This window comes from Cherax quadricarinatus, chromosome 50 (genome assembly GCF_038502225.1).
Source record: "Cherax quadricarinatus isolate ZL_2023a chromosome 50, ASM3850222v1, whole genome shotgun sequence".
NCBI lineage: Eukaryota > Metazoa > Arthropoda > Malacostraca > Decapoda > Parastacidae > Cherax > Cherax quadricarinatus.
Genome location: NC_091341.1, coordinates 15,366,252 through 15,380,714, shown reverse-complemented (window position 1 = coordinate 15,380,714; position 14,463 = coordinate 15,366,252). Strand labels below are relative to the sequence as shown.

Genomic DNA, 14,463 nt, shown 5'->3' with positions numbered 1-14,463 from the left:
CAAGTCCGACTATATGAAAATAACCGGTTTCCCTGAATCCCTTCACTAAATATTACCCTGCTCACACTCCAACAGATCGTCAGGTCCCAAGTACCATTCGTCTCCATTCACTCCTATCTAACACGCTCACGCACGCTTGCTGGAAGTCCAAGCCCCTTACCCACAAAACCTCCTTTACCCCCTCTCTCCAACCCTTTCGAGGACGACCCCTACCCCGCCTTCCTTCCCCTATAGATTTATATGCTTTCCATGTCATTCTACTTTGATCCATTCTCTCTAAATGACCAAACCACCTCAACAACCCCTCTTCTGCCCTCTGACTAATACTTTTATTAACTCCACACCTTCTCCTAATTTCCACACTCCGAATTTTCTGCAAATCTGTAAATATGGTTAGCGTTATCTTTCATTAACCTATCTGTGGACATTGTCCACCCCTAAATATCTAAATGTATGGTATAAACCTTGGTAATAAATACCAACAAGTTGGTTTAGAAAGACACGCAAGCAAACATTATAACATATTTATTAGAAAACGTTTCGGTCCTGGGACCTTGATCACTTCTAACATACAGAGGTAGAAAGACATTATATATATAGGCAGAGAGTGAGGTGTGACGCACGTGACCTGAGGAATGTCATAAGAATGGAGGAACACTGTGGAAGGCCTACTGGCCCATGCAAGGCAGGTCCTTATCAAAACAACCTCTACCTATGATGAGGACGGGTAGACGATGAAATCATGTGACTCCTGTGTTGTTGGGTTGGTGCTGCTTAAGTATCATGTATGCCAATGTTTTTGAAATTTTGTAGTTTCCAGTGTTGCGTTCTATAGTGTCAGTGACTGTGATTAGTGAGGCTTCTAGGCACCGTCGGCGTCTGAGGTCTGGTTCGGCGAGAACGAGTTGTGCCTCATTCCAGTTCATCAAATGCCCCGTGGAGTCTCTGTGGAGGACGCAGGCGTACCTTACATTGTCTCTGTTAGAGGCATTTCGATGCTCATTCAGGCGGACTGCAAGATCTCTGCCTGTCTCGCCTACATATTTCTTGGGACAGAACCCACAGGGGATAGTGTAGACGCCTGCTGTAGAAGTTAGTGGTGTGGGGCTGCGTTTCGTAGTGAGGTCTTTGATAGATGTGTTTATGGTGGAAACGTTGATGTTACTCATAGCAAGTGCCCGGCGAGTATTCGTGGCAACATCGGCACATGGGAGTACTATGAACTGCTTAGGGGGCAGCTCCATGGGCGGTTTGTTGAGGATAGCTTGTGCCTTGAGTCTGCAATCTCTGATGAAGAAAGATGGGAACTGAAGACATGTAAAGGCTTGTGTTATGTAAGTGCATTCTTCTTCTAGAAAACAAGGGCTGGAGATGCGAAGAGCTCTCAAGAAGAAGCCAGTGAGGACTCCTCTCTTAGTGCGGGTGTCTTGGTGTGAATAAAAGTGTATAAGATCGTCCTTGTTGGTAGGTTTTCTATACACACCATCAGTCAAGCCCACCTCAAACACTCTGGTGACCTTCTCTCCTGAATTTCCAACCTGAATGTCAAAAACAAAAGCATGGCTTCCTTCGATGTCACAGCCCTCTTTACCAACGTTCCTACTGACACTGCAATCAGCATTCTGAGACAGAGGCTCACTGAAAACCACGACCTCCCTTTACCTCTTCTAGATTTCATCAATCTAGTGGAACTTTGTGTTAATTTCAACTTCAAGTATCAGGACAACTGTTACAAACAATGCTTTGGGATGGCAATGGGCAGCCCGCTCAGTGCTGTGCTTGCCAACCTCTTCAAGGAAAACCTGGAGACAGAGAAATTCAGCACTCTCATTCCCAACACCGTTACCTGGCTAAGATACGTTGATGATATATTGGTTTTCTATCCGAGACGTCTCAATATACAGGCCCTTCTCAACAAGATCAATGCAGTTGAATCATCAACAAAGTTTGCACTTGAACTCGAAAATGATGGCAAACTTCCTTTCCTCGACGTTCTACTGTGCAGATCTCCCGACAGTGACAAACTTCTCTTCAAAGTGTATAGAAAACCTACCAACAAGGACGATCTTATACACTTTTATTCACACCAAGACACCCGCACTAAGAGAGGAGTCCTCATTGGCTTCTTCTTGAGAGCTCTTCGCATCTCCAGCCCTTGTTTTCTAGAAGAAGAATGCACTTACATAACACAAGCCTTTACATGTCTTCAGTTCCCATCTTTCTTCATCAGAGATTGCAGACTCAAGGCACAAGCTATCCTCAACAAACCGCCCATGGAACAGCCCCCTAAGCAGTTCATAGTACTCCCATGTGGCGATGTTGCCACGAATACTCGCCGGGCACTTGCTATGAGTAACATCAACGACCTCACTACGAAATGCAGCCCCACACCACTAACTTCTACAGCAGGCGTCTACACTATCCCCTGTGGGTTCTGTCCCAAGAAATATGTAGGCGAGACAGGCAGAGATCTTGCAGTCCGCCTGAATGAGCATCGAAATGCCTCTAACAGAGACGATGTAAGGTACGCCTGCGTCCTCCACAGAGACTCCACGGGGCATTTGATGAACTGGAATGAGGCACAACTCGTTCTCGCCGAACCAGACCTCAGACGCCGACGGTGCCTAGAAGCCTCACTAATCGCCGTCACCGACACTATAGAACGCAACACTGGAAACTACAAAATTTCAAAAACATTGGCATACATGATACTTAAGCAGCACCAACCCAACAACACAGGAGTCACATGATTTCATCGTCTACCCGTCCTCATCATAGGTAGAGGTTGTTTTCATAAGGACCTGCCTTGCATGGGCCAGTAGGCCTTCCACAGTGTTCCTCCATTCTTATGACATTCCTCAGGTCACGTGCGTCACACCTCACTCTCCGCCTATATATATAATGTCTTTCTACCTCTGTATGTTAGAAGTGATCAAGGTCCCAGGACCGAAACGTTTTCTAATAAATATGTTATAGTGTTTGCTTACGTGTCTTTCTAAACCATCTAAATGTATATACACTTCATACTCCAATCTTATATTCAATGTCATTACCTAAACTTTGTTACCTCATCACTGTGCACACTCTTATTCATTTAATTTCCTTCTACATACCCTCCCACATTTGTCCACTATACAGTATATATACATATATTCAAAAGTGTAGTAGTCACCAAAATGTCTCATTCAGCCTATTATCTTTTCAGAATGATGTTGGCTGCAATGGATGTCCAAACCACCTAGAAGTATCCCTTGCCCATGTGTTGCTAACTGTTGCTGTGTGTAGTAACTTTATAAATAAAAGTTTTTCATTATAATTATTGCTTATTATTGTTAAGTCTTAGCTGAATTTTGTGGAACTCAGTTCATTTAATCAATCTGGTTGATATCGATTTATCCATGACAAAGACAAGAGCAATTGTCAATATATGTTGACCTCTAGCTAAGGTTGGTCCTCTAAAACCAATACAAAGGAATGAGGAGAGAGACCAAGCATTTATAAGGGCAGGTGATTCCTTGGCATCCACATTGTTGGGGTGGAATTTCTTTGATACTGTAGGCTATCCTTCTAAATATGTGAAGGTGCTCAGATCCTTTATATAAGCCTGTATATTTGAGCATTTGAGTTCACAGGTAATTCTGTGGTATAAGAAAAGAATTTAGGAGCACTGCAATGTCCTATGCTTTACAATCAAAATGGCAGCCCTTATTTAAGGTTGTACTGCGAGCATCTTGGTGGTTATTGTATGGATGCCTGATTACACTGTTGTGGGATGTGTTTTCTTTTCTTAATGCATATTTGGTTATATCAGGTTTGACATTTCTAAATGTTAATGTCTGATAGGACTTCAACTGATTTTCATTTCTTTGGGCTTTCATTTTGTAATGGTTTTCACAATCTGAGTTGATTGTGCAGTGCAAATATTTAATATGTTGGTACTGTACAAATTTTTCATGTGTTTGTGTTCTACTATCCTAGTTTCAAGATCTCCGCCAGTTTCTATGTGCACAGAGCTCACATGTTGCTACCCAAATTACGAAACTGTCTTTTGAAGATGCACAAAAAAAAAAAATCAGTGTATGCAGGAGTAACTGACTGGGATCTTGAGTAAGATAATTGAACAAAAGTGCTCAGCCAGGTATGGTCATGAAAGTTCTGCACTGTTCCAACCTATTAAAAATCTGCACCTCACAATCAACAGGGATATTATTATTATAATAAAAAAGAAGCGCTAAGCCACAAGGGCTATACAGCGCTGCATCAACAGGGATAATATTAACAACATTTATAAAGTGATGACTTGTACAAACAAAAATAAATTGAAGCCATAAAATTTAACACTGATGAAAGAAATTTCAAATCAGATGTGATAACCAAATAGGCACTATAAGACGCATCTCAGCACCGAGTTTAACCATTTCACTGTGCTGTAGTACCATGCCTTTGAGTTCACTGGCCATGCCATAGTACTATGTGATAGCTCAGCTCGCTCAGATAAGCTGTGAACAGTAAATTTGGGCCTAGATATAAAAGAATGGGTTGATGCAGTGTGCACCACATAAAAAAAATCCTGCAGCAAGCGGTGCACAAGAAAAAAAACTGCAGCCGTGTTTTTGGTTTAAAACAGCAGCTTTGTGGTATACTACTTTCGTATGGGTTTTATGGTTGTATTCTCACTTTATAGAATGAAAGATGTATTACAGAAACAGAGATGATTTTGACTGATTTTAGGACTGAAAATAGCTTGAAATTGAGCTCAAACTAGCGGGAATGTTCAATTTTTGTTGTTCAAGAAAAAACACGTCACATCCGAGTCCAACAAGCCTTAACGAATGCAATATTATTTGTACAATTATTACAATATTTCATATTAGTAAAGCTTTATTTTTTTTGTGTGAATAAAAAATCAAAATAGAATTCACGTGTAAAGCCGAGAACGTAACTAATGAACAGAGGAAATGTTATTAAGTGCCAGGAATGCCTGCATTTATTCTGGACCCTATTTTGAGAGTTGAAATATAGCCTACCCTCACTTACAATGGGCTCTCTTACCAGTATGCACACCTAAGTAATGTTTATTAGAGCTAATTTCCTCTCTTCTGTTTATTACAATATACAGTACACTACTGTATAAACACTTAAAAATATACTAAAAATGTTATAAATGGTGCAAAGGTGACATTAAAATAATATCAAAGATGGTTGACACAAACCCACAACCATTATAGTATGCTCCTTGCTTAGTGACAAATTTGTTTACCAACATGGTCTTAGGAGCGGAACTCCGTCATTAACCTTTTCAGGGTCCGTGCCGTAGTTCTACGGCTTTGAGTTGAAGATCCAAACCGTAGATCTACACCATGAGCTCAGCTCACTCTGATAAGCTGTGAGTGGTAAATCTGGGCCCAGATATGAGAGAATACATCTATGTGGTATGTGTGCACCACATAAAACAAATCCTGCAGCACACAGTGCATGAGAGAAAAAAAAACACCGCAATTTTCAATTAAGTGACTTTGCAGTGTTTTTTGTACGTTTTTTATAGTTGTATTTGCGATTTCTTGATCTCATTTGATAGAAAGGAAGATATATTACAGAAATACAGGTGATTTTGATTGGTTTTAGTACTGGAAATGACTTGAAACTGAGCTCAAAGTGGCAGAAATGTTAAATTTTTGGCGATGTTCAAGAGTAAACAAATGACCTCACACGTCTAATACACACCAGCTGGTGGGTCTAATATACATACACAAATGTGGTGATATTATTTATACAATTATTACAATATTGCATAACAGTAAATCTTCTATTTTTGGTTTGAATTAAAATTCATTATGTGAATAAAAAATCAAAATGGAATTCATTTGTAAAGCCTGAAAAATGTAATGAACAGAGAAAATGTTAGTTTAGTGCCAGGAATGCCTGCATTGTTTATTCTGGACCCTATTTTGAAACTGGAATATTTTGAACTGTGCATTAAATTGGCCAAATTACCAATTTCCGATGACTTTATTTTGTAGTTGAAACAGTTGACTTGGCGATTTCTTGTGCTCAATCGATAGAAGTAATACTAGTGAAATAGCTAAGAATTTGGTCCACTGGAATAATGTAATTGGCCTAAAATGGGAGTCAAAGCCAGTAAAATTGCCGATGCTTAAATATCACTGTCACATCAAAATTCACGAGAGCATAAGTTCGACAATTTTCCATCAAATTTCGTACTTTTTGTTTACCTTCAGAAAAAGATTCTCTACCATTTCATAAGAAAAAAATAAAAAGATTTTGTTGGAAAATTCTTGGACCCTGGTGCACACTTTGAAATTTGGCCTCTGGACCCTGAAAGGGTTAAGCGAAGAGAGGCTGTATTTTGAAATGTATGAAATTGGCCAAATTTCCTGATTATCACTTTATTGGGTAGTTAAAATAGTTGATTGGGCAATTTCTTATGCTCAGAAGATAAAATGGAAGACATACTAGTGATATAGCTAAGAATCTGGTCGACTGGAACAATGTAATTAGCTTAAAATAGGACTCAAAGTGAGCAAAAATAACTGATGCGTAAATATTGCTGACAGCAAAATTTGTGAAAGTGTAATTTTGTCAATTTTCGATCAAATTTGGTACCTTTTGTTTTATTGCCTTCAGAAAAAGATTCTCTACCATTTCATAAAAAAAAATAAAAAATTTTTTTGAAAATTCTGGAACATTGTGGACAAGTTCCAAATTGGGGCTCTGAACAGTGAAATGGTTAATCAAGAATCCACACACACATGTGGGACCAGGAGTTAAGACTCGACCCCTGCAACCACAAATAGGTGAGTACACACACACACACACACACACACACACACACACAATAAAAAAAAATTAACAAACCGGTCATATCCCACCAAGGAAGGGTGACACTAAAAAAGAAAAACGAAATAGTATTCTTTTTTTAAGTTTAGTTTACATAGAGGTTACTAGCCCCTTGCTCCTGGCATTTTTAGTCACCTCACATGATACACATGGCTTATAGAGGAAGAATTCTTTTCCACTTCCCCATGGAGATAAGAGGAAATAAAGAACAAGAACTATTGAGAAAATAGAAAACCCAGATGGGTGTGCAAATATATATGCATGTACATGCATGTGTAGTGTGACCAAAGTATAAGTAGAAGTAGCAAGATATACCTGTCTTCTTGTGTGTCTATGAGGCAGTAAAAAGATGCCAGCAATCCTACCATCATGTAAGACAATTACAGGTTTCCGTTTCACGCTCACTTGGCAAGACGATGGTACCTCCCTGGGTGGTTGCTGTCTGCCAACCTACTACTTCCAAGCAAAATTTTTATCATCATCACGCAGGAACGCTAAACCCAGAGGAAATCATACAGCATCTGTGGGGGAAGGGGATGGAAGGCATGCAGGCTTAATTCAGGGAACTGGAGTACTGATCCAATTCCCTAGATCAAGAGTCCCTCACCAGCATCAAGGAATCTGCATCAAGAGGCCTCACAGCAAAACCTTTAAGGGCTGCCAATTTGAGTGTGAAGAACCAGACCAGCCTTGCATGGAATAAAATGCCTATCACAGTACTCCTCAATTCTTTTTGTTCTTATGCATCTTAAGCCACACCAATTACTCAGACTCATTTCCAAACAAGAACAGTGTATTATGAGAGGTCACCTCAATGCCTTTATTTTCATAAAAGGGTAGAATACTATGAGATGGTATCAAGCACCTTGAGGAACCAAGAAGTTCCACCCTGACAATATGGCTCTCCTCATTCCTTTGTATCTTTTTAGAGGACCTCAACCAGAGGTTGAAAAATACAACCATTCTTTCTTGTTTTTGTTTCCATGTGAGTTTTCCTCTCTCACTGCAGAAAACCCTCAGTGATCAGTGTTCGTTACATTTTATTGCATACACATACTGTACTGTGTGTGTGTACGTATATATATACGTATGTGTATTAATATATACATATACAGTGGAACCTCGGTTTTTGTAATCCCTAGTTTGTATGTAAAACTATAGTTATTCTCTATAAAATGTATTTTTTGTTAATATTTCCCATAAGAAATAATGTAAATCCAATTAATCTGTTCCAGACATCCAAAACTATTAATACAAAATACATTTTATAGAGAATAACTATAGTTTTGTATACAAACTAGGGCATATGAAAACAGAGGTTCCATTGTATGTATACATGCATACTCGGTACGTATATGGTATAATAAATTCGTCAGGATGCCTTACAGTTTGTAATCTTAGTGTAAATTCTTACAAAGTTCTCACTATGAAAATTTTAATTTACCAAAATCTCACATGAGGGTTACATTATGAAATCGATGCATTATGTAATTTAATTTTTTTATGTTACTAACATGAAAAAAATAGGATGAACTTTTTGAGATTTCCCAAAGAGCCAAAAAAAAAAAAAATTTAAGTTTCCTATTTTGTCAAAAATATTTTTTTTTATAGGGATGAGACTACACCAAACTTGTGCTGAAGGCGATACCATCAAAATTAGCTGATACTAGACCTGATACCATCAAAATTGATACTTTGGCACACCCTCTAATGTTTTTCATTGCTTGTTGATCTAGAAATACATATGTACCCAGAACCTAAATAAAAACTTTATTAAATAAAGTTACTTACGTAGGGCCATGGGGAAGCTGGTGGTTGAGGCAGTATGTCTATTCTTTCCAAAAATGAACAGCTACAGTGTTCCAGGGGTCATGTGAAAGGCTAATATGCTGTCAGTAACTATATATTATAGCAACTGCCCAGGGAGGTACTACCGTCCTGCCAAGTGAGCGTAAAACGAAAGCCTGTAATTGTTTTACATGATGGTAGGATTGCTGGTGTCCTTTTTTCTGTCTCATTAACATGCAAGATTTCAGGTATATCTTGCTACTTCTACTTACACTTAGGTCACACTACACATACATGTACAAGCATATATATATATATATATATTCACACACACCCCTCTGGGTTTTCTTCTATTTTCTTTCTAGTTCTTATTCTTGTTTATTTCCTCTTATCTCCATGGGGAAGTGGAACAGAATTCTTCCTCCGCAAGCCATGCGTGTTGTACGAGGCGACTAAAATGCCGGGAGCAAGGGGCTAGTAACCTCTTCTCCTGTATATATTACTAAATGTAAAAGGAGAAACTTTCGTTTTTCCTTTTGGGCCACCCCGCCTCGGTGGTATATGGCCGGTGTGTTGAAAGAAGAAAGAAAGAAGTTTAAAATATGCCACAAGTGAACAAGAATGAATTTTACCCTACCTTAAAGTCTTTATTCATGTTACATGTTGATATACAAGTGTTTGGAAATGGTTAAGTAGCTCTGAGCAGTAGACAGCTCTGAGTTGTCTGTTTTACAGTATTAGCTGACACCTCTCATATCTCACTGTATGTATAATATTTCATTTACAATAGTGACAACAATTTGTCCTACTCTAAATTCCATTTCCTTTGTTGATATAGAAGTCTGGTGATGGTTATGCAACTACTGAGCAATAGACGACCAAGTCATCTGCTTATGTTTAATCAGCTGGCGACTGTGGGTTGTCTGTCAAGATTTATATGGCCACTATATCATATGCTGTATTGATCCAGAATCAGCAGCCAGCTTTCCTCAGGCCATAGTAATCTAAACAAACATTTTCATGCCTCAGCCATTCTTTGTTTTAAACTTTTTCAGCACTTCAAAGCATCACAATAATATTTATTGAAAAGACATTAATCGCATTTTGGTGCTGTGATAAACTTGGGTGTAAAATAGCTTCAGCAGTAGATCTTCCTCTTGGGAATCTCAACCATATGAGGAGCAGAAATACCAAAGCCCATGTAAACATCAACAGTAACAGCCTGGTTGATCAGGCTCTAATCCACCAGGAGGTCTGGTCACAGACCGGGCCACGGGGGCGTTGACCCCCGGAACTCTCTCCAGGTAAACTCCAGCTATTTTCAAAACTTCTGTAATTTCAAACCTTATCAGTGCTAAAATATAAAAGATCAATTATCAAGCAGAAGGGAGTTTGATAGTTCAAAAATAAATGGTGTTTATCTTGGGTTTGGTATTTCTGTTTCTCAAATACATATCTTTCTTTCAATATACCAGCCGTATCCCACCGACGTGGGGTGGCCCAAAAGGAAAAACGAAAGTTTCTCCTTTCAAATTTAGTAATATATACAGAAGAAGGGGTTACTAGCCCCTTGCTCCCGGCATTTTAGTCGCCTCTTACGACACGCATGGCTCACGGAAGAAGAATTCTGTTCCACTTCCCCATGGAGATCAAATACATATACAGTGGACCCCCGGTTAACGAACTTTTTTCATTCCAGTAGTATGTTCAGGTGCCAGTACTGACCGAATTTTTTCCCATAAGGAATATTGTGAAGTAAATTAGTCCATTTCAGACCCCCAAACATACACGTACAAACGCACTTACATAAATACACTTACATAATTGGTCGCATTTGGAGGTGATCGTTAAGCGGGGGTCCACTGTATATACATACATATATGCATGCATGCCAGGGGTCAGGAGCTATGCAACCACAAACAGGCGAGTACATAAAAAACACAATTTTTTTTTTTTTTTTTCAACAAGTCGGTCGTCTCCCACCGAGGCAGGGTGACCCAAAAAAAAGAAAGAAAATCCCCAAAAAGAAAATACTTTCATCATCATTCAACACTTTCACCACACTCACACATTATCACTGCTTTTGCAGAGGTGCTCAGAATACAACAGTTTAGAGGCATATACGTATAGAGATACACAACATACCCCTCCAAACTGCCAATATCCCAAACCCCTCCTTTAAAAACACAAATATGCACTCAAATACATGTATACATAAATACACACAATATACACACAAATACAGTGGACCCCCGGTTTACAATCAGCGCCCAATTATGTAAGTGTATTTATGTAAGTGCGTTTGTATGTGTATGTTTGGGGGTCTGAAATGGACTAATCTAATTCACAATATTCCTTATGGGAGCAAATTCGGTCAGTACTGGCACCTGAACATACTTCTGGAATGAAATATCGTAAACCGGGGGTCCACTGTATACATACCTAAGTATGTACACAAGCATTCCTAAATATATACTTGGCAGGCTTGTGTGAGCATGTTAGAAGTGCATGGAGCCAAAGTGGTTTTTAATGAGAACGCTGTTGGAGAATGATAGGGTAACTTTTAGGAAGGGATTCAGGGAAAACTTCCTAACTGGACTCGAGTCTTGGAGTTGGGAAGGGTAGTGCCTGCACCCTGAAAAAGGGGTGGGGATATTGAATGGTAATCTGAATTGTGATGTCAGCAAAACATCTGGAAATACAGCAAGTGAATGAATGATGGTGAATGTGTTTTCTTCTTTGGATAACCCTGCCTCAGTGGGAGACAACCATTTAGTAAAAAAAAAAAAAAAAAAAAAAAAAAAAAAAAAAAAAAAAAAAAAATTTTTTTTTTTTTTTTTCAACAAGTCGGCCGTCTCCCACCGAGGCAGGGTGACCCAAAAAAGAAAGAAAATCCCCAAAAAGAAAATACTTTCATCATCATTCAACACTTTCACCACACTCGCACATTATCACTGTTTTTGCAGAGGTGCTCAGAATACAACAGTCTAGAAGCATACACATATAAAGATACACAACATATCCCTCCAAACTGCCAATATCCCAAACCCCTCCTTTAAAGTGCAGGCATTGTACTTCCCATTTCCAGGACTCAAGTCCGACTATATGAAAATAACCGGTTTCCCTGAATCCCTTCACTAAATATTGCCCTGCTCACACTCCAACAGATCGTCAGGTCCCAAGTACCATTCGTCTCCATTCACTCCTATCTAACACGCTCACGCACGCTTGCTGGAAGTCCAAGCCCCTTACCCACAAAACCTCCTTTACCCCCTCTCTCCAACCCTTTCGAGGACGACCCCTACCCCGCCTTCCTTCCCCTATAGATTTATATGCTTTCCATGTCATTCTACTTTGATCCATTCTCTCTAAATGACCAAACCACCTCAACAACCCCTCTTCTGCCCTCTGACTAATACTTTTATTAACTCCACACCTTCTCCTAATTTCCACACTCCGAATTTTCTGCATAATATTTACACCACACATTGACCTTAAACAGGACATCTCCACTGCCTCCAACCGTCTCCTCGCTGCTGCATTTACCACCCAAGCTTCACACCCATATAAGAGTGTTGGTACTACTATACTTTCATACATTCCCTTCTTTGCCTCCATAGATAACGTTTTTTGACTCCACATATACCTCAACGCACCACTCACCTTTTTTCCCTCATCAATTCTATGATTAACCTCATCCTTCATAAATCCATCCGCCGACACGTCAACTCCCAAGTATCTGAAAACATTCACTTCTTCCATACTCCTCCTCCCCAATTTGATATCCAATTTTTCTTTATCTAAATCATTTGACACCCTCATCACCTTACTCTTTTCTATGTTCACTTTCAACTTTCTACCTTTACACACATTCCCAAACTCATCCACTAACCTTTGCAATTTTTCTTTAGAATCTCCCATAAGCATAGTATCATCAGCAAAAAGTAACTGTGTCAATTCCCATTTTGAATTTGATTCCCCATAATTTAATCCCACCCCTCTCCCAAACACCCTAGCATTTACTTCCTTTACAACCCCATCTACAAATATATTAAACAACCATGGTGACATTACACATCCCTGTCTAAGACCTACTTTTACCGGGAAGTAGTCTCCCTCTCTTCTACACACCCTAACCTGAGCCTCACTATCCTCATAAAAACTCTTTACAGCATTTAATAACTTACCACCTATTCCATATACTTGCAACATCTGCCACATTGCTCCTCTATCCACTCTATCATATGCCTTTTCTAAATCCATAAATGCAATAAAAACTTCCCTATCTTTATCTAAATACTGTTCACATATATGCTTCAATGTAAACACCTGATCTACACATCCCCTACCCACTCTAAAACCTCCTTGCTCATCCACAATCCTACATTCTGTCTTACCTCTAATTCTTTCAATTATAACCCTACCATACACTTTTCCTGGTATACTCAGTAAGCTTATTCCCCTATAATTTTTACAGTCTCTTTTGTCCCCTTTCCCTTTATATAAAGGGACTATACATGCTCTCTGCCAATCCCTAGGTACCTTCCCCTCTTTCATACATTTATTAAACAAAAGTACCAACCACTCCAACACTATATCCCCCCCTGCTTTTAACATTTCTGTCATGATCCCATCAGTTCCAGCTGCTTTACCCCCTTTCATTTTACGTAATGCCTCACGTACCTCCCCCACACTTACATTCTGCTCTTCTTCACTCCTAAAAGATGGTATACCTCCCTGACCAGTGCATGAAATTACTGCCTCTGTTTCTTCCTTAACATTTAAAAGTTCCTCAAAATATTCTCGCCATCTACCCAATACCTCCATCTCCCCATCTACTAACTCCCCTACTCTGTTTTTAACTGACAAATCCATATTTTCCCTAGGCTTTCTTAACTTGTTTAACTCACTCCAAAATTTTTTCTTATTTTCATTAAAATTTCTTGACAGTGCCTCTCCCACTATCATCTGCTCTCCTTTTGCACTCTCTCACCACTCTCTTTACCTTTCTTTTACTCTCCATATACTCTGCTCTTCTTATAACACTTCTGCTTTGTAAAAACCTCTCATAAGCTACCTTTTTCTCTTTTATCACACCCTTTACTTCATCATTCCACCAATCACTCCTCTTTCCTCCTGCCCCCACCCTCCTATAACCACAAACTTCTGCCCCACATTCTAATACTGCATTTTTAAAACTATTCCAACCCTCTTCAACCCCCCCACTACTCATCTTTGCACTAGCCCACCTTTCTGCCAATAGTCGCTTATATCTCACCCGAACTTCCTCCTCCCTTAGTTTATACACTTTCACCTCCCTCTTACTTGTTGTTGCCACCTTCCTCTTTTCCCATCTACCTCTTACTCTAACTGTAGCTACAACTAAATAATGATCCTATATATCAGTTGCCCCTCTATAAACATGTACATCCTGGAGCCTACCCATCAACCTTTTATCCACCAATACATAATCTAATAAACTACTTTCATTATGTGCTACATCATACCTTGTATATTTATTTATCCTCTTTTTCATAAAATATGTATTACTTATTACCAAATTTCTTTCTACACATAGCTCAATTAAAGGCTCCCCATTTACATTTACCCCTGGCACCCCAAATTTACCTACTACTCCTTCCATAACATTTTTACCCACTTTAGCATTGAAATCCCCAACCACCATTACTCTCACACTTGATTCAAAACTCCCCACGCATTCACTCAACATTTCCCAAAATCTCTCTCTCTCCTCTACACTTCTCTCTTCTCCAGGTGCATACACGCTTATTATAACCCACTTTTCACATCCAATCT

The 14,463-nt window shown here is 39.3% G+C and overlaps 1 protein-coding gene and 1 long non-coding RNA gene across 4 annotated transcripts in view; one reads left to right on the top strand and one right to left on the bottom strand.

Moving 5' to 3' along the window:
• Positions 1–8,210, top strand: part of LOC128695271 (voltage-dependent calcium channel subunit alpha-2/delta-1) — a 304,996-nt gene extending 296,786 nt beyond the window's left edge. For both annotated transcript variants that reach the window (XM_070095427.1, XM_070095426.1), the window contains exon 23: positions 3,206–8,210. In XM_070095427.1, the coding sequence (XP_069951528.1) occupies positions 3,206–3,316 (111 nt within the window). In that variant the 3' untranslated portion in view covers positions 3,317–8,210. The remainder of the gene's footprint in view (positions 1–3,205) is intronic.
• The window catches only part of LOC138854142 (uncharacterized), a 56,188-nt gene that overhangs the window by 9,810 nt on the left and 31,915 nt on the right, over positions 1–14,463 (bottom strand). The gene's annotated exons all lie outside the window — the stretch shown is intronic.